The 26,579-nt window shown below is 49.9% G+C and overlaps 2 protein-coding genes across 20 annotated transcripts in view; one reads left to right on the forward strand and one right to left on the reverse strand.

Annotated features, from left to right (window-relative positions):
- Positions 1 to 1,225: 1,225 nt before the first annotated feature.
- Positions 1,226 to 5,510, forward strand: Ccdc74a (coiled-coil domain containing 74A). 5 transcript variants are annotated; one of them, NM_001166164.1, is made up of 8 exons: positions 1,242 to 1,555; positions 2,380 to 2,424; positions 2,839 to 2,898; positions 3,567 to 3,732; positions 4,502 to 4,685; positions 4,767 to 4,846; positions 4,921 to 4,977; positions 5,139 to 5,510. In NM_001166164.1, exons 1-8 carry the CDS (start codon positions 1,297 to 1,299, stop codon positions 5,380 to 5,382), a joined length of 1,095 nt encoding a protein of 364 aa, NP_001159636.1. In that variant the 5' UTR covers positions 1,242 to 1,296; the 3' UTR covers positions 5,383 to 5,510. The 5 variants fall into 5 exon arrangements, with proteins under 5 accessions (XP_006522664.2, XP_006522666.2, XP_006522665.2 ...); XM_006522601.4 differs by lacking the exon at positions 4,921 to 4,977 and having other exon boundaries at positions 1,226 to 1,555; XM_006522603.4 differs by lacking the exon at positions 4,502 to 4,685 and having other exon boundaries at positions 1,226 to 1,555.
- Positions 5,511 to 5,979: 469 nt separating this feature from the next.
- Positions 5,980 to 26,579, reverse strand: part of Med15 (mediator complex subunit 15) — a 71,740-nt gene continuing 51,140 nt past the window's right edge. For 5 of the 15 annotated variants that reach the window (XM_017317172.2, XM_006522779.4, XM_030249349.1 and 2 more), the window contains 11 exons: positions 26,317 to 26,445; positions 18,149 to 18,268; positions 10,450 to 10,577; positions 10,216 to 10,343; positions 9,919 to 10,053; positions 9,786 to 9,849; positions 8,697 to 8,763; positions 8,217 to 8,377; positions 7,963 to 8,129; positions 7,481 to 7,579; positions 5,983 to 7,035 (listed from right to left, as the gene is read on the reverse strand). In XM_017317172.2, coding sequence (XP_017172661.1) covers positions 6,899 to 7,035; positions 7,481 to 7,579; positions 7,963 to 8,129; positions 8,217 to 8,377; positions 8,697 to 8,763; positions 9,786 to 9,849; positions 9,919 to 10,053; positions 10,216 to 10,343; positions 10,450 to 10,577; positions 18,149 to 18,268; positions 26,317 to 26,445 — 1,335 coding nt within the window. In that variant the 3' untranslated portion in view covers positions 5,983 to 6,898. Of the gene's footprint in view, positions 7,036 to 7,476; positions 7,580 to 7,962; positions 8,130 to 8,216; positions 8,378 to 8,696; positions 8,764 to 9,785; positions 9,850 to 9,918; positions 10,054 to 10,215; positions 10,344 to 10,449; positions 10,578 to 18,148; positions 18,269 to 26,316; positions 26,446 to 26,579 lie in introns of all 15 variants that reach the window. The other 10 variants (XM_017317174.2, XM_017317175.1, XM_030249350.1 and 7 more) reach the window with 7 other exon arrangements.

The raw sequence follows: 26,579 nt of genomic DNA on the forward strand, positions 1-26,579 counted from the left end.
CTATGTCTCAAACAAACAAATCTACCATGTCATAAAAAGTAAGTGGCCTAGTTTTCACGTGGATAAGAGATGAGCCAGCAGTTAAGAAAGAGAGCTTCCTGCTCTTCCAGAAAACCTGAGTTTGGTTTCCAGCAGACACCCAAGGCTGCCTGTAATTCCAGCTCCGGGGCTCAATGCTCACACATGCACACCCACAGAATATACTCATACGGGTACGCATAAATGAAAAAAAAAAAAAAACTAAAGTCTAGAAAGCCAGGACTTTCTTGTTTTTGATCCTGCTGGCTGGGTTCTCTAGGTAAAGGCAAGCACTGGACTTTTGTTTTCTTGAAGACAGGTTCTCACTGTGTAGCTCTGACTGTTCCGGGAACTCACTATGGCAGACTTCGGAACTCTGGAAGATCCACCTGCCTCTGTCTCCCATTTGCTGGAATTAAAGAAGTGGGCTGGCCGGTTCTCTTGTGTTGGTTCAGACAGCTCTATTTATACACAAAGATTCAGTGAGTGTTGGAAGATTTGTGAAACTATTACTATGTATCCAAAAATGTGAGCTATTAAAATGAAAGACTAAGACCCACTTTAAAAGCCAGTGCGACGGGCGGTGGTGGCGCACGCCTTTAATCCCAGCACTGGGGAGGCAGAGGCAGGCGGATTTCTGAGTTCGAGGCCAACCTGGTCTACAAAGTGAGTTCCAGGACAGCCAGGGCTATACAGAGAAACCCTGTCTCGAAAAACAAAAACAAAAAAGCCAGTGCTTTGGCATACATCTATAATCCCGGTTTTACACAATGAATTCCAAGCTAGTTTGCACTACAGAGTGAGACCCTGGTTCAAAAGTACAAGCGGGGCTAGGGTGATGGCTCAGAAGGTATAGTGGTTTCTGCCCAAGCAGGAGAAATTCGGGTCTAAATTCGGGTCCCTAGCACCCACATGAGAAGTGGGGAGGGAAGGCGCACACCCGGGATCTTAAGCGCTGGAAGCCGGGGAAATGGGAAGATCCTGGGGTTCACGGGCCAGCCCAGCTAGTCACAAGACGAGACAGACCTCTTCTCAAAATCTATGAGGTGGGGAATGAGACCGGACGTCGAGTGCTGGTCTCCACAGGCACACGCACCGCACACAGCACTCATAAGAACTACTGTTCCGGACCAGTTCAAGAGTCTGGCGCCTTGGTTTTTGCGGAACGCGGCCGCAGGCCCCGCCCCGCGGCGCGCCCCGCCCTCTCCGGCGCGCCGGTTCCCAAGGCGACCGAGTGCCAGGCTCCAGCAGCCAGTACTGAGCGGCGGCGACGCCTTCATGAGCGGGGCCGGGCTGGCGGCCGGGGCTCGGCCCCTCAGCTCCGCGGCCCCAGGCTCCCGGGGCGCGGCCCGCCTACGCCCGCGCCCTCCCGCCGGCCTGCAGCACGCGGGGACGCAGCCGCCTCCGCTCGGGTTCAGCGAAGCACAGAAGCGGATCCTGGACCTGGAAAAGAGCCTGCAGTTCCTACAGCAGCAGCACTCGGAGACGCTAGTCAAACTCCACGAGGAGATCGAGCACCTGAAGCGGGAGAATAAGGGTGAGCCTCTGGGTGCTGGCCCAGCATTTACAACCTGAAGGTCACGGCCATCAACTCTTAACAGTCTCCGGGTGCGGGGAAGGATGCGGGAGGCTTCTCTTCGGTAGGGCCTGCCGATAGGCTCAGTCCTCCTGTGCCCACCAGCCCAAATGAACGCTGACCCTCCTGTGCACTCTGTGCAGGGCAGGGTGTAGTCCGGCTCATTATTTAAAACTGTTGCCGAAGTTAAACAGCACACAGCAAATTCCAGTAAATGGGTCACCAACTAAGCACATCCAGATTTTGGGCAGGGATTGCCAGGATGCTGCTCCACCCCACCCCCGACCCCCACCCCCAAGGCTTGGCCTACTCAGAACTTCAGGCCACCCTGTGACATAACTGCTTTTCACTGTCTACAGCTCAGCTAGGGTTCCTCTGCTTCCCCCCACTCCATGCCCTGTGCCTCGGGTTTCTCCCTCTTTCTGGTGTTGTCTTTACCTGGGCATCTTATTACATTAGGGCTCTGCTTGAGACTCACCCCATGTCTGACTGACCAGCCCCATGCCACACCCCACTTACCTTACCATTGCCAGGGGCTCCTGGAAGGCTAGCCAGCCATCCTGTCTCACTTCAGCAGCCCTGCAGCCCTGCCCCTGCCTGGCCTAGTGGATGGGCACCTTGCAGGTGTTGGGGATGACAGGGATCAGCTAGAGGCATTTCTGGTCTGAGATGCCTGAGGTAAAGGGTTGGTGGAAAAAGCTGGTGGGACCCAAAGAGCAGGCCACATTTGTGCTCCCAGTGGCTGTAGATTTTAAGTGTGATAAGGAGTATTTGTTTGCTTTCAGATCTCCACTACAAGCTAATCATGAATGAGAAGCCTCAGAAAAAAGGTAGGACTTGCAGGGAGTTATCACTCAAGCCTATCTGGCAGCAGGGAGCCCTGCATGCTAACCCAGAGGAGACCAGTTCTGGGCACTTGGACAGGTGGCCCTTTCCCCAGCCACAGCTTGCTTGTTTGCTCTCAACACCAAAGGCATGACGTGTGTGCAGTAGGGACAATGAGGTGGCTGCATACCCTCCCTCCCTCTGCTGAGCACAGCTCCTGGGCAGCCCCATCCCCTGGTAGGTTGATGGTTGCTGTGGTGCCTGCCTCTGGTTCCCCAGCCCTGTACCGCTGGTTCCTTACACTTGAGTGAGGGGTTTCTTACCACACTCCCTGTATGGAAAACAGCCCTGCTCGAACATGGAGGGCCAGGTAACAGGCAGGAGTGGGTTCTCAGGCTGAGCCCTGCATCTTCCCACAGGCAGCATCTCCACATGGAGCCTTCACTCTGGCAAGTCCGCCTCCAATTCCACGATGTCCGGTGAGCCAGGGCCCAGGCTGGGCAGTCAGCGGGAGGTGTTGCCTAGAGTTGAAAACCCTCTTTCGCAAAGGGGGTGGCCCTGATATCCTATGTACAGAAACAACCAAGAAGGAGACTGGGCCAGGAGTCCTTGAGGGGACGCGCTACAAGCAAGACAAGGCCTGGCTGTCAGTGTAGCCAGATGATGTAGCAGGCCCACCCAGGTAGGGTAGTGAGTGAGTAGCCAAGCCGTTAACAAAGGAACTCAAGTACTTTCCAAGCCCCTATTTTCTCCTGGGAGGTGGGTATGTGCTCCACCAAGCCCCCCCCCCATGACATCTCAGGGACAAAATAAACAGAGCCTCTTCTCCCACTCACTTCCTCTGGGAGGCTACACAACTTCACTAGCAGCAGCCCCAGCTGACCAGCAGCCCAGATGCCAGGACCTACAGTTTGTTCTACCCCAGATGGAAGGCAGCAGCCCCCACTGGGGCTTTTCTGACACAAGCAGCAGGTACCACCACAGGCTTCACTCTACGCTTTGTTCTCTGCAGCCCTCCTCAGAGTGTTCAGTACAGCAGAGGGAACTGATACATGGTCAGGGCTTCCTGGGTACACTGGTTGATCCTAGAGAATGGGCCTTTGGCTCCCAAGGCCTTTAGTGATAGCCCTGTTGGTGTGCCCTGCAGCCAACTCTCAAGGCAAGACCAGGCCCCAGCCCAGCTCCTTCAAGAAACAAGAGCTGAAGTCTGAAGCCCTCCAAAAGACAGACCTGGAAGAGCAGTCACTCAGCAGTGCTGCCCTGTCCCACAGCAGCAAGCTGGACAGAGTCCCTGGGGCTCAGGGACAGGCCAAGTAAGGCCTGCTTGCACCTGAGGACCAGGCCCGCACCCCAAGGGCCCCAAGCTTACCCTTAGTAGGTTTCCACCCTGGGATCAGCAGGCTACCTTGTTTCCATCTTGATGGAAATGGGGTTGAGGGAGCAGGGAGCTGCCAGGCTGCCGTCCATATGCTGAGCACTACTTTACTCTTTCTCCTGGGGTCCTGCAGAGACCCCTGGCTAACTTCACCTACAGGGGACCAATGGAAACCCCTGAATTACTGTTTTCTTAGAGAACAGACCAAGAGACAAAGTGACTTGGTCTTCTGTGTTTGCTTGGAGGAGGGTTGGAGGGGCAACCAAGTTCTTAGGATGCAGTCCTGGCTGGCCTGGAGCTTACTCTTAAGGCTTTTAGCCTCAGCAAGCCACCTGCCTCTGCCTCTGTGTACCACCACACCTGTCTTTCAAAACAAAAACAAAAACCAGAGTTGGATTCCTGGGCTGGGCTGGCCTGTGTCTGATCAGTCTATCTTCGGAAGGCATGGGTTGGAAGTACAGAGCAGGACCAAGCTCTTGGTAACCCGTTTCCTAGTAGTACAACCAAGACTCTTATTCTACAGTCCCAATTCCAGGAACTACTCTGGGCAAGAAACAAGCTGGATGGGGTTGCCTGGCAGCCTGGCTAGTGGGCAATGGAAACAGGCCTCTTCCACACTGGCAGGCATGGGTGCTGCCCCAGGGAGGTGGTGGGTGGGTGGCTAGACCACTCCCACAGGTCGCCTCTGGGCTGCTATAATGTTTCAGAGACGAGGATGCAGAGCCCTCTAATTCAGGGGCCACGTTGGTGGGGGGCAGCCATGGCCGGCAAGGGACGGGGATGGCCCCCTTAATGAGCCTGCCCCCGCACCTGCGCAAGCCCACCACAGTGCAGCAGTGTGAGGTGGTCATCCGTCAGCTGTGGAACGCCAACCTCCTGCAGGCCCAGGAGGTGAGGCCCTGGGCAGGCACATGACCCTGAATGCCAGTGGCACAGGACACTGTACCCAACACGCCTCTCCCTGCCTTTCAGCTACGGCACCTCAAGTCACTCCTGGAAGGGAACCAAAGGCCCAAAGCTGCAGCTGAGGAGGCTGGGCTGGGTTCTCCAAAGTGAGTGCCTTGTACCCAGCGCCCTGCCCTAGCCTAGAGGGGGTGTGGACCTCACGACTAACTTCCTTTCTCAGGGACCAGGACACCATGCAGTTTCCCAAGGTCACCTCCAAGGGCCTTAGTAAGAAGTGGTGAGTCCCAGGCACAGGGAGTGGGTGCCCCGCAGCTTGGTGCCACAAGAGACAGGAGGCAAGGATTTCCAGAAAAAAAGGCAGGCCCTGCTCCCAGCCCAGCCATTGGTGCAGGGCACCCTTGAGGCAGCTGGCAGACACTCTCTTGTTCTCCACCCTAGCTTAATTCTGAGCCCAATGCCTGCTGCAGAGCGAGGCATCCTGCCTGCATTGAAACAGAGCCTGAAGAACAACTTTGCTGAGCGGCAGAAAAGGCTGCAAGTAGTACAGAGCCGCCGCCTGCACCGCTCTGTGCTGCTGAGCCGGCGCCCTGGAGCCCGGCCATCCTCTCTCGATAGTGGCTCACACCAACCCTATTTTGCAGCCACACGCAATTCCAAAACAGACAGAACCCACGACAGATAAAAGCACTTGCTCTCAGAAATGAGGAGATTGTCTATTTTCTCGATTTTATTATTCCTGCATTTATGCAAAGGCACATAATAGAATGTTACTCTCCTACCTGTAGACTGAAAATAAAATTGTTTCTCCTAGTCCTAAGCTTCCTTCTTCATGCAAGTGTCCCTGCTACTCTGAAGTGCCCTGTCTAGGCAGCCAAGGCTGGTGGATCCTAGGGGTACTGTGACCAGCTATCCGAAGTGGCATTCTGGGCCAGCTGGCTTTGTTACATGGCTGGCCTGAGGGCTGCCTTCTACTGGGCACATGGATACTGGGAATAAGACAGTGTTGCCTGGACACCCAATGCTACTGCAACATTCATGCTGTCTGGGGTGCCTGAGGCCTCACAGGATGATGACTGGGAGAGACCTGTCCCCCATAGCTTCTGGAAGTGGTCAGCCTGGGCCTACTCCTCCTGCAGCACAGACCTCACAATGCCACTGCCCACTCCCTCAGTAGAATCAGACCACAGCCTGGGCAGGAATCATGATACAATGTCAGAAAGTGGATGAAGTCCAAGGTTTTCCAAGATGGGCTCAGACTCGCAAAAAGGTAGATGCAATAAACTCCTGACAAACACAGGAATAATAAATTTATTATAAGAATCATATGACAGAGTAGTGCACATATAAAAAGGGGAATTTTCACCAGAGTGCTCCCCATTGCTGCCCAGTGTGGCGAGCGCCATCTGCAGTATTCCGAAGGAAACCCACACGCTTGGTGGTGGTATAGAGAATAAGAGAATATGGTGTTGAGGCTGGTGGGTCCCAGTGATAGTATCTGCCTATCTGCCTGTGTATCATAGCACTGACAGCCCTTCACCCAAGATTGGCGCAGGAATGTCAGGGACAGCCCCTTGCCTCCAGCTGATTCTCCTCCTCACATGACTGAGGAGGCCCAGAAAGTGGAGGTTCTGCTGGTGGCAGAGATCCTGCGGATGCCCTATTGGTCTTTCTTCCAAACTGAAATGTGTGCCCTGGATTCAGACGTGTTCCTGTGACGTGTCCACATGCCTTAGGAGGCACGCCTGAGCCCCAGTGTGACTGGAGAACTGTGTATAGAGTGAGGGTTTCCTATGTCCTGCACATTCTCCACATAATGAGTACAATGTATTGCAAAACAGAGATGCTTTGATGGGGCCCTGAGTTCTCATGCTGCTGAGTGGGCATGGAAGCCCAGAAAGGCTGGAGGAAGTGTGGGGCCTGACCTCTGCAAAAACAAAAAACAAAAAATAACGAAACAAACCAAACCAATGGAAAACCTTCTGGGGAAACCGCCAGGCCCTCAAGCAGCCAGCTTCACAGCTGCCCAGTCAATACTGCACAAGAATGGGAAACAGCTGGCAGGTCCCCACCAAAGAAGGTAAAAGCAGGAAAGCTAACCTAACCCAGGCCCTCTAAGAAGCCAACACTTAGTAATGTCTGGTAGGCGGCGTGAGATCTTTAGCCAGAAGGGCTGCTGGCAGTCCTGAAGTTCCAGTTTGCTAGGCAGCTGAGAGGCAGGCCTGGTGGATGCTCTGGGCCCAGGTGTTGAGCAGCGCTGTGACCGAGTGCTTGTCAGGGAGCTGCAGCAGCCTTGAGGTCATGCACCGGTGCACTGACTGCAGAAAGGGGTTGGCATCTGCAACACAGCAGCAGTTGTGAGTGCTGAGCCTGGCAAGGCAGCAACCACCTAGGCTGGCTCCTAGAGCACTTCTGGGAAGGTACACCACTGCTTAGTCTCTTGCACCCCACAGTGATGGGATTTTCCAGTCAAACTTTCAGTTGAGAGCTGGGATTTCTATGGGGTCTAGGGCCCCAGATGGTCCCTGCTATGTGCCAATAGAACCCAGGTACTGTTCTCACCCAAGAGACTATCACACAGACAGACTTACATGAGCACCTACTGGTGGCCCTGGGACACTTTGTAGTGCTTCAAAGGAATGTCATGAACGTGACAACCCTCCCCCACTTGACAGGTGCCTTGGAGCTGTTGTACGCAAACGGCAGAAGACACAGGGGCCCTTCCATCTGTCCAACCTACTCTGTTCATTGGGTCCCTGGATGGCTCCTCTAGGCTCACCTACCATATTGCCACTGACGGTCGATCCACATTGGGCTCTGGGCAGGGTAGTCAGCAGGCACACTGAGCTCCAGTGGTGGCACACTAGGGAGGTCCTTATCATCTGTGACACAAAACTGCTCATGTGACCTGGCTGAGAGCCTGGCAAACACCAACACAACCCTGCCCACCTCACCCCTGCTCCTAAAAAGGCTCTCTACACTCTACAGGGTTCCAATGAAGCCTGCTACAGACCTAGAGGCCTCTTACACCCCCAGGCTTCCAAAGGCAGGAAACACCTTGTGCAGAGAGAATGCTGCCAATGGTTGCCCCAGGACCACGGCTACTTTTGTGAAGAAAGATAAATAAATGCATAGGGTCGGGGACTGGAGGATCTGGGGAGTTGGGGGAGAGATACCCTGAGGAATGACGAGTGAGACAGAGCAGCAGTGAGCAGGCCGCCAGCATGGATGGCAAACCACCCCACCCCCGACCCTGGCCACTCACCCAGCTTGCAGATCAGGTGGACAGTACCGTTGTTGCTGCAGTGAGAAGGGTCCAAGTTCACCAGGAACTTGGGATCCAGCCTTGCCACTTCACCTTGCAGCACATTGGGTATGCTCTGCCGCTCATCCTCCTCAAACCGGCGCTTCCGGGAACACACCACTGGCGACCTGGAGGAAGCGACCCAAGTGATTATGCAGATGTCACACAGCCTCTGGGCTGCTACTTATCACTAGGCTCAACCTGAGTGTACATACACGATAGGTGGGCCATGGATGGCCATCATGGCTGGCACAAATGTGCGGTACAGGGAATGGTTGAAGACAGGTGAACGGATGTTGGCCAGGACTGCATCTAGGAGTGGTTGGCACAGGTCCTGCTGTTTGGTTGGAAGAACTGGGGGTGGTGGGGGTGTGGGCTAAGAGACAAAATAGAACGGGTCAGTGGTATGGGCTCAAGGCCTCATCCATTCTGAGGAGTCTTCCAAACCTCAGGTCCTCATCAGCACTCAAGATCCAGAGGCTTTGCCTAAAGCCTCCACCCTGACAGCGCACACACTGGCTGCCGCTTCAATGGATTCCCAGCCTTGCGGCCTCTCCCCCATCCTAGTGCTCCCCTCCCCCATGCTGGGGCCCAAACACAACTGCAGATGCAGGGATGGGATGGGTGGCTAGAACCCTGACAGGTCCTGTCTTTAGAAGTGCTACTTCCTGACCAGAAAGCCTCCTTCCACTCACCACTGCCATGTCATTCTTGAGCTTCTCCAGCGCAATCTCACACTTTTGCAGGGTCTTCAGGGGACACCTGAGGGGAGGGCACATGAGCTAACATCTACTGGAGGGACAGGGTAGGTAACTCTTGTCCCGACCACCACCTCGTAGCTTCTTGGGCCTCAGCCACTGGAAACTGTCACAAGAATCCCACTAGTGCTGGGCAGTGGTGGCACACGCCTTTAATCCCAGCACTCGGGAGGCAGAGGCCACCCTGAGTTCAAGGCCAGCCTGGTCTTCAAACTGAGTTCCAGGACAGCCAGGGCTATACAGAGAAACCTTGTCTTAAACAAACAAACAAACAAACAAGAATCCCACTAGCTTCTTTCAGAACAGGAGGCACAGAAGGCCTCATTCTCAGCAGGACCAGCTTGTGCCACAGCTTGGCCCTGTGCCTCTAGGGATTCAACCTAAGAGGACCTGGAAGACTGAGTAGCTGTAGCAGGTCCCATTCGGCAGTGACCACTGAAGGACAGGCAGAGCCTAAGGTGTGCTGAGCCGTGGCACTCAGCAGGTACAGCCCTGAACAGCGGTGTTAGCAGCACCCTATCTATGGCTGGTGGGCAGGAGTTGGCAGCCTGGCAGCCTACTGACATCCACGAGCTTTTCCAGGCTCCATTTGGGTTCATCTATACAACTAGTGCACACAGCTACAGCTGAGCCTACAGCCCACAGGGGGGAGTGAGACAAAGCTGTCTGTCAAAGGTCAGAGGGCAGCCAAGAAGAGATCAGGGCAGATTCAGCTAACTTGTCATGTCTAGCTGAAGGGAGGGGACACTACAAGCCAGCACCTAGCATTATGACCCATGAGCCAGGCTATGACAGCCACAAGTGAAAGTGTGAGAACCACAACTCCTTGAAAGGTGGGTGCTGGAAAGGTGCCGGGAGGGGTGAAGTTTCCCTGCACACCTCACTTGTAAAGTCACCTAAGCCTCAGGCATGGTCACAGAGCGCTGTTGGACCTTTGATTAGATCCATACTGTCACCAAGTCTTGGGGACCCTATGTGAGCTGTGGCACAACACAGCCCTGCCCAAAGCCCTGGGCCAGTACTCACCTCTTCGAGGGGTCGGTGAGGATGTCCAGCAGGCTCTTCATCTTACTTAAGTCCTTTTTTCTGTCTAGGAAAGAAAGGGACACTAAGAACAGGCCTTGGGTGTCCGGCCCCATCCTGCTTTTGGCTAGCCTACCTTCATTCTTGTCGATCTTGTTGATCATGCGTCGCAGGGGCTCGATGTACTTGGACAATTGCTTCAGCTTGTCCAGGTACTGCTGCTCCTCAGCCTGGCTAGAGCCAGCTGGGCTCATGACAGAGCTGGGGTTCACTATAGGGGACAGGGTGGGTAAGATGGATGGCTACAACCTGTGGAGCAGGTGTCACAGGAGATGTGAGGGTCCCATGAGCCCTTTACCCAATCTGAGCCCTTGGGAGGGAAGGGGATTTAGGCACCTTGTAAAGCTGCCTACCCAGCCCAGGCCCAACTTACCAGGGGTGTTTAAAGGTCCAGGGGAAGGAACGCTGAAGTTCTGTGGGGTGCGTGCTGTCACTGGGCTCTGAGAAGGCTGTGGTGAAGGGCTAGGCAGGAAGCTGCTGGGAGATGGGGCAGGGCCGGAGCTGCAGCCAAGTGAATAAAAGCAGGTCTGAGCCTAGAACACGATGCCAGCCCTAAGGCCAAATGGGGTGAAGGAGGCTAAGGGAAGGGTGCATCCCAGCAGCCTACCTGACATTAGAGTTGGGCTGTGAGCCAGGTTGTGGGGACGGCTGTGGGGGAGGTGGCATCGACTGTGGGGTCTGCACCTGCTGGCCTGGTGACGGTGAGGACAGCATGGTGAGGCTGCTTTGGCTGACCTGGAAGTGGAGAGACTTAGCCAGCTCCATGCTACACACACCCTGTACAAACTCCCCACTGCTCTGACATCCCATCTTATCCACCCTTATTTCTTTCACTCAGGCACAAGCCTTACCTCTGGGCACACATAACACATGGTATCCAAGGGGCTAGAAGAAAGGCCAGGTAGGTAGCCTGGCTCCTTGGTGGGAGACCACAAGGATTTCAGGTTTCTGGGCTGGTATAGATATGGTAATGGCCTGCTCCTCAAGCACTGGTGTATAAGGAGGGAGCCTCGGAAGGTCCTATGTTCTGTCCTATTCTGCCTAACCTAGGAAACTCTTCTCTGAGGGCCAGTAAAGACCCTCCCCGGCTAGCCCAGAAGACTGTCTTCCTCAGTGCCTTCATGAGTCTCCCAGGAGGACAGCTCCAAGGACAAGGCCTTGGTCAAAGTGGCTCTGGCTGTGCAGATGCTGCTGCCTCACCTCATCTTAATTGGGTGAGGTGCCCAAGGAGCCACATGCACATCCATGAGGGGACTGCACTGGCTCCACAGCACCTGTCTAGTCTGGCAGAGCTTATCTGAAGAGGTGAATGACATATCAAAGTCCCCTGGGCTCAGAGGCCTGGCGTTGTCCACGGAGCCAGCGTGCCCTCTGTTCTCAAGGCACCTCAGATAACAGAAACAGGGCTGACTGCACCACTGCTAGCAAAGGCAGCACTGGGTTTCTGTAAGCACTCCAAGGACTGACACCATAGAGCCAGGCAAAGAGACAGGATGTGTACTCCCGCCTTTCATCAAAGAAAGGATTGCAGTTCTAGAAGGAGAAGACAGCTTCCTGTTGGCCTCTTGCCATCCTGGGCCAGCCTAGAGGCCACCAACTCCAAAGGTCCCCAGTCAATCACTGTGTACCAAGCAACCCCTTCAGCCTGCCTTTCACAGCTCAGCGGCCAGTCTGTTCTGCAGAGCAAGTCAATCAGGTGCCTCTCCCAAGGTAGCAGGCACTGCTGGCATGTGGGGACACATCTCCACATCTTCCTACACCATCTCTGAGTGGGATCTTAGGGAAAACAACACCTGCACTCCTTACCCCACACTGGTCAGGTCACAGAAGACACGTGGCCTGCCACAGTGGCCCACTTGGCCATTCAGAAACAGCTTACATACCCCACCTGGAGCTGCTCACAGCCACCTATAATTCTAGCTCCAGAGACCCCAATTCCACCTTCTGGTTTCTGTAGGCACTGCCCTCAGGTGTACATCCCCCCACTCCACATACAAACACATACACACACACAATTAAAATATTTTAAATAAAAAGGTGGATTGGACAATGCCATAACCACCTGTGGGAAGGAGTGTGGGTTCAGGCTCTGGCTATGGGATAGTCATGTCAGCCTCTCTTCTAGCAGACTCACTCTGACTTGAAGCTCAACAAATGTTCAGGTCTCTTCTATCCACACCCAGGACACTTTTGGTGCTGGGATGCACTATGAATCCAAGGATACCAGAGCAGGCAGGCACATGTCACACACAATATAAAACCTGCTTGGGATCAACCTGTGTCCCAAAGTCCCAGGACCATATAGTTCCATGCAGATGGTACCAACAAAGGCTCGGTCTAAGCTCTGTCCTGTTGGTCAGGCCTTCCTTATAGTGGGTTCTTGACCCTTATACGTTCTCAAGAAGCCCTGGAACCCCTTCTCTTTCTCTGTCCCAACTGCCTACCTGTACCTGATACTGGATGCAGAAGCTGTCCCTGGCAGCTGTTCTTTGACTCTAGTTTAAGGCTCAGGTCTACTACATTAGATACCCAGAGGGCCGCAGGCCTGAATAGGGCCATACAGTAGGAAGAATCTCGCAGTTCATGTCCCACTTTAACACCCATACTTGGGCCGGGCGGTGGTGGTGCACGCCTTTAATCCCAGCACTGGGGAGGCAGAGGCAGGCGGATTTCTGAGTTCGAGGCCAGCCTGGTCTACAGAGTGAGTTCCAGGACAGCCAGGGCTATACAGAGAAACCCTATCTCGAAAAACAAAAAAAACAAAAAAAACCCACCCATACTTGGGCACAGGACATGGGCTTTGATACCATCTGTCCTTGTTGAGGACATAGTAGAGGTCAAAGCAGCTGTCCAAGAAATGCTACATTGATCTAAGACACAAGAGAGCAATAATCAGTGGAACATGAGAGACAGAGAAGCCTAGAATATAGGGAACGTCCCAGGACCCAGGCAAAGGGTCATGCTGTTGGGGACAAGAGGGTCTCTCCCTTATTGGGAAATCTGGACTCCAGTGTCATGATCCTCTTCCCCTAACATAGTCTAGAAACTTCTTCTTCAAGGCCTCTGTAGTCCAGATGCACGAAGTCTATTTATACACAAGGCCCATCCAGACCCATTATAAACAGCATGTGAGTGCCCCAGCAAACCTCACCAGCACTTCACTAGGTCTGAGACTTCCAGAAGAAGAACCAGTATGTGGGTCTGCCTGGATTCTTTGGCTACCCCAGGACAGGTCAGCTGGCATGCCCTATGGGTTGGGGGCAGTGGAAGGATTTAGAACAGTAAGAACAAACCAAGGCAAGGCACCATTCACCTCTATGATCAGGAACGCCAGGTCCTAGAAGAACCTTCTAGGAGTCAGTGCCAGGTTCCTCAAGTCCTAGTCACCACAGATATCTCTGGTACAAAGCAGCACCCCAAAGACTATCTCTATACAGAAGTGACCTAGCAAGAGCAAGGGTGTGGGGAAGAACCAGAGGGGGTTGCTGGCTCCTGGGGCTTGTGCTGTTGGGGAAGGAGGCTGTGCTCTCTCAGGTCACGTCCTATGGCCCAGGCATGGGCCTATCACAGCTGCTATCAATGCCAGCGTGGCTCACCTCAGGGACGAACTCATGACAGACCCCCTGGTGTCTTAGTCAGGTTCTGTTCCTGCACAAAGTACCATGACCAAGAAGCAAACTGCAGAGGAAAGGACATGGCTGTTCATCACCAAGGAACTCAAGCAGGTCAGGAAGCAGGAGCTGATGCAGAGGCCATGGAGGGATGTTCCTTACTGGCTTGCTTCCCCTGGCTTGCTCAGCCTGCTTTCTTATACAATCCAAGACTGCCAGTCCAGAGATGGCATCACCCACAAGGGGCCTTTCCCCCCTTGATCACTAATTGAGAAAATGCCTTACAGTTGGATCTCATGGAAGCATTTCCTCAACTGAAGCTCCTTACTCTGTGATAACTCAAGCTTGTGTCAAGTTGACACAAAATTAGCCAGTACAACTGACCCCTTGTCAACTTGACACACAAACACTTCACTAGCCTCCACCCTTACTTTCTTATTCATCCCCAAGATCTAAATAACTTTATATATATTTATATATATTTTAAATAAATAAATAATTTTAAAAGTCTTTACAAATTCTTACATATTAAAATTTCAATCCCTTTAAAATATCCAATCTCTTTTAAAATTCAAAGTCTTTTTACAATTCAAAGTCTCTTAAATGTGGGCTCCAATAAAAGACTTTCTTCAAGAGGGAAAAATATCAGGGCACAGTCACAATCAAAATCAAAATCAAACTCTAATCAAACTCACAATCTTCTGGGCTCCTCCAAGGGCTTGGGCAAGCCCAGCTCTGTCTTTTGTAGCACACATCTTGTCTTCTAGGCTCTAACTACCTGTACTCCATTGCTCCTGCTGTTCTTGGTGGTCATCTCATGGTATTGGCATCTCCAAAACACTGTTGTCTTCTGCTGCAACTAGGCTTCACCTATAGCTTCTCATAGGCTCTCTTCATGGTGCCAAGCCTCAACTCCTTTGCATGACCTTCAGTCCTGGGTCATCAACTGCAACTGAGGCTGCACCTTCACCAATGGTCTTCCATGGCCTCTCACAGTGCCGAGCCTCAGTTGTTCTTCATGACCCCTTCATGCCTTCAAAACCAGTACCATCTGGGTAACTCTTACACACTACCAAGTATAGCTGCAGCACGAGGTACAACCTTGGCTATCTCTGGAACACAGCTTTTCTGTGCTCTGAGGATACACTTCCCAGAAGATTTCACCCTAGTGATGCTGATCTCTTCTTAATCACTGCTAATTTCTTAGCTCCAGCTAACCAGCATCAATGGTTCCAGCAATGCAAAGGTTTCAGCCTGATTCTTCAGCCCCAGCTAACCAAAAAAACCCTAAGAATCTTCACAATCAAAATATCAATGGCCCTGATAAGTCTTTAATCTTCCCTCTGAAATTTCACAAGCCAGGCCTCTATCGTTTGCACTGTTCTTTACATTATCTTCCAGGCTTCTACAGAACATCCCACAGAGCTCTTAACACCCAATGGCTCTTCTAGTCCAAAGTTCCAAAGTCCTTCCACAGTCTTTTCTCCCTAAAACACAGTCAGATTATCACAGGAATATTCTACTATGCTGGTACCAATTTAGTTAGAGTTTTTACTGCTGTGAACAGATACCATGACTAAGGTAACTCTTATAAAGGGCAACATTTAATTGGGGCTGCTTTACAGGTTCAGAGGTTTAGTCCATTATCATCAAGGAGGAAGCATGGCAGCATCCAGGCTGGCATGGTGCAGGCAGAGTTTTACATCTTCATCTGTAAGCTTCGAGCAGAATACTGGCTTCCAGGCAGTTAGGGTGAGGGTCTTAAAGCCCACACCCACAGTGACACACCTACTCCAACAGGGCCACACTTCCTTAATAGCGCCACTCCCTGGGCCAAGCACATACAAACTATCACACATTGCAAACCATTTGTCACTTGCATGTTACAGGCAGGAACACTGGTGACCACATTGACATCACTTGTCAGGGTCACAGAACTAGAAGCTCACAGGGACAGCAAAGGCAGGCACTATAAACAGCAGTGCTCCTGCAATGGTGAAGGTAGACATTGGGAACTGTCAGCATGGCTGGGAAGGAAGCCCAAGAAAGTGGGAATTCAGGGGAGCCCCAGAACCTCAGACAGGCTGGCGACGTGGACGCTGCCCCTCTCTCACCATCTGCATGCATCTAGCACTTACATTTGCCCTTGTTCCCGAACCAGAACTGAGCCTGAACCACGGAATCCCACTCCAGAGAATCAAGGAACACTCTTGCTAGCCAAGGAACAGTGTTGCCAGCCAACATTCACCATGTACCACAGACAGACAATATGGATGGTGCTGTCCTGGCCCTTTTGAAAGTGGGGAGTTCTTCACAGGAAGGGCTGAGACCAGACAGTTATACTGTATGGCCAAAAGGGAGGCCTCCAGGGTTTTCTCCACTGATATCTCTCCCTTAAGTATTCTCAGGGCCTTTGTCCCCTAAGTAGACAAGCAAAAGTGAATGTGCTTAAAACAAAACAAAACAGAACTAAACAAAAACTAGACAAAAAAACCCAGCCAGGCATGGTGGTGGTCCACATCTTCTATCCTAGCACTCAGGCGGCAGAGACAGGGGAAATCTCAAAGCCAACCTGGCTTATAGAATGAGCTCCAAGTTCCAGGACAGCTAGGACTACACAAAGAAACCCTGTCTCAAGAAAAAAAAACAAAAACAAACAAACACAAAATAAAATAAGATAAAAAAATCCAAGCCCAGCCCAGCCCAGCCTGGCCTATCTCCTGCTGCCATGGCCCTCTGGCCAGCACCCATCTCAGATTCCTCATGCTGCTGCAGTTGACTTCACTGCAGAGGGCAAAGCTTCAGGGACGCATGCCCCACTTGCCAGCACTTACCAGGGGATGATGAGTCAATCTGGGAGGACTTAGGCTGGCATGTATCAGTGACTGCTCCATCAACCAAGCCACAACATACTTTGAGAGTTACCCAAAAATTTTAATGTACCTTTTATTTTAGCATTGACCTTTCTCTCCTCTCTCTTTCCTTCAATCTAACTCACTTCCTTGCCGTCTAGGGTTAGGAAGTACTATAGATCATAAGACCTACTCAGCTAACAGTGCAGGAACGACTCCTCAGTAGGCTATGGAGGCAAGATGCAGAACCTAGTCAAAGATGCACAGATAGGTTCTGTCAGTCAGGAGAAAGAACAAGGTTGTCAGACCAGCAACAAAAGCAAGGCTGAGGGGTTTCTAGAAGAATCCTGTCTAAGTTTGAATTCTGATCCTCAACACGCTCCCTTACAGCTCCTTTCCATTTGTAAAAGTAGCTAAATGCTGGAATTATGACCTGCCACAGTGAAAACTAACAAGATTCTAAACATGAAGAACCTAGCTCAAGATTTGACATACGTCATACCCTCAAAATGTTGGGGACCTTTAATTTCTACAAAAAACAATCTTCTATGCTGCTAAGTGGCGTATCCCCACAATTCTACCCAAGCTTGTAAATCCAATGCGTACTGAGCTACAAGACCCCCCTTTAAAGAAAGCCACACAAGTGTCCTATGTCTGATTATGCAGAGAGGATAGTTCCTGCTTGTGGGCCCTCAGGCAAAGGCAGAGACTCTATATGCTAGAATCAGAGATACACTTTTCCAGTGTAGGAAAAGGAATTTTAAAGGTCTTTTTGTTGTTGTTGTTTTGTTTTGTTTTAACAATAAAGCCTCAAAACAGAGAGCTCTGTGATAACATAATCTTCAAACACCTCTTGGCACATGGAATGCTGTTAAGCAAACGAATGCACAGATGTGGGCCATGGTAACATATTCCCATGAGGCCCTGAAGTGTACAGAGCACAGTCTGTTCAGCTTCTCCTCCTAGGAAGTGGATCTGGACAGTACAAGTCAACAGCAGTGTGCACTTCCTGAGAAGCTGGATGCTGCGGAGCACTACAGCATTGGTCAGCAGAGCCCTAGACAGCCACAGGTTATTCTCTTCTGAGATAGTATCTCAGATAGTCCAGGCTGGCTTCAAACTCTCTTCATGAGTTCTAGAATGACTGTCACATTCAATTTTATACATGTAAATTGGTGATCAAACCCAGGGCCTTGTACATGCTAGGCAACTATACCCAGCCCATGTCTTCTGTTTTATTTTACCATGAAAACAAAAGTATGACAATTTTAAAGTAGAGGAAAAGCCCCTCACGATATATCAGCAAGAGCTGGCCATGGTGGCACACACCTTTAGTCCCAGCACTCAGAAGGTAGATCAAGGTTGGTCTTGTCTCAAGAGTGAGATCTAGGACATCCAGGGCTCCACAGAGAAACCCTGTCTCAAAAAAACCAAAACCAAAAGAGAAAGGAAGGAAGGAAGGAAGAAAGAAAGAGGGAGGAAGAAAGAAAGAGGAAGAGAGGAAGGAAGAAAGAGAGGAAGAAAGAAAGAGGGGGTATGGGAGGGAAGGAAGGAGAGAGGGAGGGAAGGAAGGAGGGAGGGAGGGAGGGAAGGAGGGGGAGAGGGGGGGAGAGAGAGAGAGAGAGAGAGAGAGAGAGAGAGAGAGAGAGAGAGAGAGAGAGAGAGAGAGAGAGAGGGAGGAAACACCAGCAAGGCCTGGCCTCAAATTAAGTTAACATTTCTTTACTGCTTTGAAAGCCACCCTGAAGAAAGTCACTGACAATGAAAAGTATGTTTCATGGGGGTGCTCAGAGGAACCCCAAGCTTTTGGGCCGAGCCCATATGAAGCCCAATCTGTAAATACCTGTGTTGTGGGCTGTCCGCCCAAAGAGATGGAGCTTGACGGGCCAGCAGACATGGTGGAGGTGGGCGGGAACCGGGCTCTTACGTGCATCCCGCCTTGGGCCAAGGCTTCAGCAATCATCTTTGAGGATAGAGGGACAACAGACAAGGTAATTGCAACAAGAACTGCAGTGCATGGCAGGTGAGGGTGTTTGCAGCCTCATGGAGTAATCCAGAGGTGAGGCCCCATCAAATGACCCAGATGTGTAGAGGGAGGGGGTGCTCCAGGATGTGCTCGAGCGTTCTACACCTCCAGATTCAGGAAAGCACCAGAAGTTTAAAGACACCAAGAAAGTAAGCCAGACCTTTCTATTCTACTAGCCAGTATCCTGTGGTGGTTGTCCTGGACAAACCTCTGAACTGTAGACAGAACAGACCCTATGTCATGTCAGAGCCAGACTGCTCAGGTGGCAGTTTGAGGAGACCAAGTTCTTGGGACAAACTTGAAAAGAGGACAAGTCAGCCAGGCTTACAAAGAACAAAGTCAAGTGTCACTGAAGCAGCAGCCTGCTAATAAGTACTGAATTCTCTGAAGAGTGCACCTGGAAAGAACCCAGAGAGAAGGCACACTGACCTATCTGGCCTTCTGGGGTGCTGCTTCTGCAAGTATGGAGGAATGCGGATGGGTGGCAGCAGAGACTGGGATTTTCCCAAAGAGCTTCCTTGCTAATGAGGGAGGGCTCCACACAGGGACAGAAAACACCTGCAGAATCAGGAGCTTCAAGACCAACAGAGACCTTTCCCTTGGTTAACTTTTGTTTCTTGAGTCATATGACAGCCATGGGCAGGTTATCACTGTTATGGCTTTGAAGATGGCTACCCTCTCTGTGTTCTGAGGTGGTGGATGGAGTCCAATCTGACTCCTGGAAAGCAAGGGCTACATGCCCTCAGAATGTTACAAACAAGAACAAAATGACACCAAAACAAAACAAAAACCTAATAGCAGATGTGAGAGGGTCATTTCAGTGCTGAAGTTAAGAGATAGGTAACATGGTAAGATCCCAGTACAAAAAAAAAAAAACCTTGGAGACCTGGGAGGCTATGAGTTAGGCTATCAGTGTGGGACCTTACTGCAGATCCAATCTGTGCAGCAAAGTATGCTAGAGAGAAGGCTCCCCAACGGGAGATAGGCCTATAAAGACTATGGCATCATACAGAGGTGCATGCAGCGAGCACCACACAAGACTCTAATGAGAACATCCTAAGAGCCAAGAAAGGGCAACTTTCACCATTTCTGCAACCAGCCAAACAAACCTCTTGGTTCTGGTAGTGGGTGCCAAACTAGGGGTGCTGTCTCAAACAGCCTATTCCCCAACAGGTGACTGGCAGACAGACACAAAGAGGGTTGATGTTTGAGGGCCCTCTGTCTACTCTGGGGGAGGGGATAAAATGTATTCTAGGGTTCTTGATATAATTGGGGGTCACTTAGGGAGGTCCATTCACAGCCAGTGTCTGCCATGCCAACTTGTCTCCAGGAACAAGAAAAGCCTTAAGGAAGGAATCATTATGAAGCCTCTTAACTACTTTTAAAATTTATTTTATTTTTCAACTTTTTAGAGATTCCTTTTATTTTATGTTTATGAGTTTTGTCTACATGTATGTATATGTACTATATACATGCCTGGTAGCTGCAGAGATCAGAAGAGATATTGCATCCCATGAAACTGGACTTACAGACGGTTGTGAGCCGTCATGTGGTTGCTGGGAACTGAATCTACATCCTCTGGAGGAGCACTAAGTGCTCTTAGTTTCTAAGCCGTCTCTCCAGCTTCATTTATTTTATTTTTAAAGACTTATTTTTTTACTTCCTGTGCATGAGTGTCTGTGCACATGAACACGCAGTGTCCCTGGAGGACAGACGAGAGAGTCACACATGACTGTAAGCCACAACACAGGTCTTTAAAAGAAGTCAACTCTGTTCTGTTCTGTTCTTTCTTTCATTTGTTCTTTCTCTGTGTACCAGTCCTGGCTGTCCTGGAACTCACTCTATAGACCAGGATGGCCTTGAACTCACAGAGATCTGATTGACTCTGCCTCTAGAGTACTGGGATTAAAGTCATGCACCACCACTTCCTGGGGCAGCCAGTGCAGTCTCTCCAGGCCCTGGTTAGTTTTCTTTATGACAAAGAAAGCCCCACCTGGCCTACCCGAGGCAGAAACTCCAGAGAAAAACCACTGAAAATCTTTACAGGATCAGATGAGCAGCTACCAAGTGCAACTCTTGCAAAGATGACTCTTCTCTATCTCTCCATACACTGCCACCTGCAAAGGAATTCTAATACTCAATAGAGCTTTGCCAGATCCCAACTGTGGCAACAATTTAGGAGGACTCACAGGGATACAGGCCCTCTGGGTCAAGGTCTGGTCAAAGAGCACTTCTAAGTAAGCTATATTGAATGTGCATACATGCATGACAAATGTTTGACTTGGCTGATAATTCTTTGGTACCTGCAAGTTATTGCTTAGTTTTATATTACTAGAACAGAAAGTTAAGAGACCAATGTGTAGGAAAATAAAGATATAGTTCTGCTTTTTGGGGTTTTTTTTTTTGTTTTGTTTTTTTGGACCCCAGAAAGTTCCATTGAAGGTGATTTTATCTCTCTCAGAAACTTGAGTATAATGAGATAAGATAGCTATATAAAACAGACATCTTGGGGCTGGCTGACCTTTCCAGAACACTTAGCCCAGGTGAAGAGCCCTGCCACCATTACTGCACAGATCATCACACCTGTCATTCTAGCACTGGTATAGACTCTACCAGAACACTCCTACTGAGGGTACACTCTAGGAATGAAGCTGAAGAACTACTCACTTAGTGCCCCCACACCAGCAACTCTCACAGAGCTGCCTGATGGCCTAGTCTGTGGTGTGTGGTATTTCATATGCACAAAGATGCAATATGTGGTTTCTGCATACTGGCAGAATATGTGGACACAAGGTTGGAAATTCTAATCTAGGTCTTTGAGCTCCTGATTAATTAGATAACTTGCTGTCACTGTGCAAAGACCCTCAAAGCCATGTTACGACTCACTCCTGGGAAACTACAAAAAACTGTCTTGAATGTATCCATACACTTATAAGATTACTTCAAGATCCAAAAACAAGGCAATACTTGAGAACAGCAGCAAATATTATAGTCACTCAAAATAAGGGCGCCCAGGAGTTTCTGCTTGCAGAGGGTACTCTGGAATCACAAGCCTTAGAAGCTTGGCTGTGGGCTGAGGCTCCTTGGTAGAGCAGTTGCTTACCACACTCCAAGTTTAAACATCCTCAACACTGCAAACAATGCTTTCACAGCTCATTCTAAAATTTTAGTAGGGGCTAAGGCCTCTACTTTGGGCAGTATGTGTAGAAGTAATAGTGTTGTCAACTCAATGGTCTCTAATCACCAAAAAGACAAGCTTGCAGTATACCTGTGAGGGATTAGCTTAACTAGCTTACCTAAGTTACTTAGTAACAGGACTCCAACTACATAAACAAGAGAATGGGATCTGCACACAGGCATCCACTGCTCTCTGCTTTCGCTCTGTAACTAGGTTTCACTATGTAGCCTTAGTAGGTCTGCAATTTGCTATGTAGACCAGGCTGGCCTTGAACAGAAATCTTCCTGCCACTGCTTCCAGAAGTGCTAGGATTAAAGTGTGCACCAGCATGCCTGGCTGCTCCCTGTTTCTTGTCTGTAGATGCAATGTGCCCAGCTGCTTCAAGCTTCTGTAACCTTGACTCCTTGACATTATGGACTGTACCCTTGCACTATAAGCCAGAAAAACTCCTCTCACATTTCTTTTGTCAGAGTATTTTATTAGAGCAACCGGACAATTAGTTACTACAGGATATGAGCTCCTCCCTCTTCTTTTTGTTCCAGTTGCCTGGAGTGCAGCTGTGATCTACCACATGCTCCCTGTCATTATGAGCTGGTCCACTATGCGCCCAATAGCAATGGGGCAAGCTGCTGTGTGGGCTGAAACCTCCGCACCTGTGAGGCAAAGTAAACCTTTCCTTTAACAGAAAGCCACTAACACACAATTAATGTGGAAAGCATCATATATAAAACTGCGCAGGGGCTATGGACACAGATGACAGAGTGCTTGCCTAGAATGCAGGAAGCCCTAAGTTTGTTCCATTACTACTGCATACACTGAGTATGGTGGTGCATGGTGCAATGCAAATATTAAGGAGGTGGAGGAAGGAGGATGAGAAGTTCAAGATCAGCCTCAGCTATATAGGAAGTTAAAAGCCAGCTAGGTCTACAGGAAACCAAGTCCAAATAAATCAATGTACATAGACAATACAACTTCAGTGACGTGAGAAAATCTGAAATGATGCCACACTACTTCCTGCTCTGGGTGTTTCTCTTACATCTCTCTATTTTCTGCAGTTATCAAAGCTTTGTTAAGGTTCACAGATCAGACTGCTGCAGCCCTTTTCGTGACCACTAACGAAACCTGGATTTCAAAGGACTCTTGATTCCAGGGCCCTTCCCTTCAGAAGGGCTTGTCACGCCCAAGCTACCCAGCCACACTCCTTTGCCCAACACTGCTAGAACAACACTGTTGAGAGCAGCCAACCAGACCCACACAACTGCGACAGACCCCGTAGATAAGACAGGAGAAGGTGGGAGAAGGGTAAATGGGGTAGATAGCAGGATACAAGTGTTCTGGTAGGGGATGGGAAAGGTGGGGCTCTTTAGCAAGGAGCAGGGAGATAAGTAAAATAACAATAAGGATGTCTAAAAAGCCACAAAGAATCATATTAACTATTTACCAAAATAAAAAAACCTACAGTTAGTTCCATGAATACACATATATACATACACACACACACACACACACACACACACACACATATATAAAATAACACATACAGTTTAATAAACTTTTCTCATCTGAGCTAGTAGTGCTCTCTCAAAGACCCAAAAACTACACAACAAAACCCCAACAGCGGACATAAGAAGCCCTCTTTTATGTTGTTAGCCAGGGCTGTCCAAGAGACTCCCAAACATACAGCGTATCACTGTTACCCTTGGTTACCTACCCCCACCAGAGGTGGAAAATAAGCCCCTATGAAGATATCATGCAGTTCAGAAACAGAGCCCACAGATCCCTAAACTGGAACTGACCTAAATGCCCCCACTGTCTCAGGTTTAGTTTTCATGCTACCAGAAAGCACCATGTAACTCCTTCCAAAGGAGAGAGGCAACCAACAGCCCTACCTAGCTATCTGTGATACCTGTGAACTGTGTCAAGGAACAGCATGGCTGGATAACCCTCAGAGTACAGCACTGATACAAATACCCTGATAGCAACCAACGTTTTGTAATTGGACTTAAGATCCACTTAACTAGAGGGAAACCACACCTGGTACTGGGAACCTAGCCCACCACTCAGTGCAAGTGAAGTGTCGTCCTTGCCCCCTCATCAAAAAAATTTTTTTTCCTCTTTGCAACAGAAAATTGTTACAGAAAACTACAACCAATCAATATGCTGAGTTGTGAAACTCTCCTTCAACTAAGGTTATGGGAACAGTGAAGAAGATGATGGGAAAACAAAGATTGTAAGAGCCAGCTAGAGGGTCAAGGAGTTTGCTGTGAGATTGTGCCTCCTAGGAACATCAAAAGCTACACCCATAAAGACTCACCAACATGACTACCTAAATATAAACTGACCAAGATGACACCAATGGACATGCCAAAGTAGACAGGGAAAAGCTTATGAAACCTCAACCCTACATATAGGTAACTGAAAAAAGCTGGGAGCAGGAGAGTAAGTCTTCCCCAGGGAAGAGCACACCAACTGTTCAGTACTAATTGATCATCCCCTAAAACACACATACATACATACATACATACATATATACATACATACATATATACAAGTAACACTATACAGATAGGAGATAATTAGAAATACATGAATTTATATACACACACACACACACAAACACAGAAACAATTAGTGAAAAAGGTCATGAATTTGAAGGAGTATGGGAAGAAAGGCAAGGGAGTAATGTAATTATATTAATCTCAAAAAGAAAGAGAAAGATAGTCAGCTGTGACAGGCCTGACTCCTAAGGCAGCATTGGGTTTGGGCTGAGAAGCACACTGCTTTAGAAACACATTAGCCAGGTGTGGTGGCGCACGCCTTTCGTCCCAGCACTCAGGAGGCAGAGGCAGACAGGTCTCTGAATTTGAAGCCAGCCTGGTCTACAGAGAGTGCCAGGACTACACAGAAAAACCCTGTCTCAAAAAAACAGGATAGAAAGGAAGGAAGGAAGGGAGAGAGGGAGGGAGGGAGGGAGGGAGGGAGGGAGGGAGGACATGGAATACATACACACACAAAAGGCCCAAAAAATGGCAAGTGGGTGACACTTCTTGAAACACTGATAGCACAGTACTTAAAACCTAACTCCATGAGGAAATAAACCAAAGCACCAAGCACTCCCAGGTAAGACAATTTCTCTCTGTTCCACCAATGAGGAAGGACCTGTGCCTGCCTTACTGCAGCTGCCACTGATCTCCATTGGGGTAAAAGGGACACTGACAACCAAGCTGTGTGCTCCAGGTGACTGTGCTGGCCATATTCCCACAGGAGTAGAGAAGGGCCAGGAACTATGGGAAGCCCTGCACTTGCCACAGAGGCTTGCTTTGGAGCTCTAAGGACACATGGCCACACCCTGGTTCTGGTGGCTGACAAGACACCAATAAAGCTGGCTAGCAACAGGATACACACTTCCTCCAGCAAGAAGCCAGCAAGCAATCTGAACAGGTGCAAACCAGTGGCATCTGTTGTCTTTTCCTGGCTACCTGCTGTACAATGCTGAGATGGATGAAAGGGGACAATCTCCCTTTCTGACTGGGTTGAGCCAGTGATATAGATAGAGGTTTATCTCTTCCAGGTCAGTGGAGGGAGGATCATAAAGCAACAAGAAAATAGCCTCCACCATCAGGGAAGGTTCTGTGTCACTACTGTGCTGATTCTAAGCCACAGCTTCTCTACATAGTACAAATGGAAGAAGCCAGCAGAAGCCTGAGATACACAGTGATGACGGGAAATGGACTGGAATCCCATCAAGTATTCAGCCTCCCCAAGACATAGGAAATTCATGACATGCTCTCACATGAGGTTATATCTCCGTGTATAGGTAGCACAGGAGCCCTGGACCCAGGTCAGCTAGTACAGTGACAAAAGAGGCCGACTAAACATCTTTCCTCATCCCAGATCTAACACTTGGGGGGATCTCCTCCATGGAATAAAATGTCTGACACATCCTAAAGCACCTAACCCATGCTGCCATGCACCTAGACACTGAACTCACCTAGCTCATGAGCCAGCCAGTGCAGGCCTTCTGAGGGTACACAGTGTAGTCATAGCATTTTCTCTGGATAGGATCCATCAAGAGCCTTGCCATAGCTCCTAACTAAGCCCCAAATCAGGACTCTCAGTGTGCCCACATGATGGGAAGAATTATGGCAGTACAAAGATGAAGCATATCTTTGACACAAATTACAGGGACCCTAGATGTCCAATTCCTCAGACACCAAGAAAAGGTAGCCTAGGCCTCCTGCAGGCTGTCATCGCACTGACATCTGCTATGCAGAGAATGGCTATGGACTGTCAGTGATAGGGACGTTGTATGTAAATGCTTTCCTTGCACAGGATGCTCTCTCCCTGCTCCTGCTGTGGCACATGCCAGAGCATCAAAAGATAGCTACTACTGTTCCTGTCACTTTCTAAAGAGCTGCCCTAGAGCTCAGCCATCTGTGTTGAGGCCCCAGGGGAAGCTGAAGTAGGATGAAACTTTGGAGCTTTCTTCTCTAAAGCATCTTCCTCCAAGTGCTATAATGTAGGAAAGATGAGGATACCCAAGGAAAAACAGAAATGACACACACTAGACAACGAATAGGTTCTAGACCAAGCAGAAACAACCACCCTGAGGGCCTCAGGGTGTGTGTGTGTGTGTGTGTGTGTGTGTGTGTGTGTGTGTGTGTACACATGTGTCCAAGCGATAGAAGATTCCTATACTTTATCAACTTAACCTCTAATTCAACGAGAACTCTCCACAGAGCTTTATGCATAGGCCAGCATGCACCTGCTAGAGACTCAGGAAACCCTGGGCTCCCAAGGCCCTCACCTGGACGCCGGGAGCTACCATCTGGGCAGACTGTGCTGCCTGCACTGCTGCCTGCGGCTGCACCTGGGGCTGCACCTGCTGCACCTGGGGCTGCACTTGCGGCTGCTGGACCACCATCGGAGCACGGACCTTGAAGGAGGAAGGAAAAAGCAACTTGGAACCATCTGCACAGAGAGCAGAGCACTCACTACCAGTGTGGGACCTTTAAGAACAGAACTTACAGAGCTGTTGAGATAGTTGAGTGGGTAAAGGTGCCTGCCACC

This window comes from Mus musculus, chromosome 16 (genome assembly GCF_000001635.26).
Source record: "Mus musculus strain C57BL/6J chromosome 16, GRCm38.p6 C57BL/6J".
Lineage (NCBI taxonomy): Eukaryota > Metazoa > Chordata > Mammalia > Rodentia > Muridae > Mus > Mus musculus.

Excerpts from the sequence above, each read along its gene's own strand:
- Ccdc74a (NM_001166164.1), top strand. The coding sequence starts at position 1,297 with ATGAGCGGGGCCGGGCTGGCGGCCGGGGCTCGGCCCCTCAGCTCCGCG. Across the intron at positions 3,733-4,501 it reads GGGGCTCAGGGACAGGCCAA|AGACGAGGATGCAGAGCCCT; the intron begins GTAAGGCCTGCT and ends ATAATGTTTCAG. Across the intron at positions 4,847-4,920 it reads GCTGGGCTGGGTTCTCCAAA|GGACCAGGACACCATGCAGT; the intron begins GTGAGTGCCTTG and ends TTCCTTTCTCAG.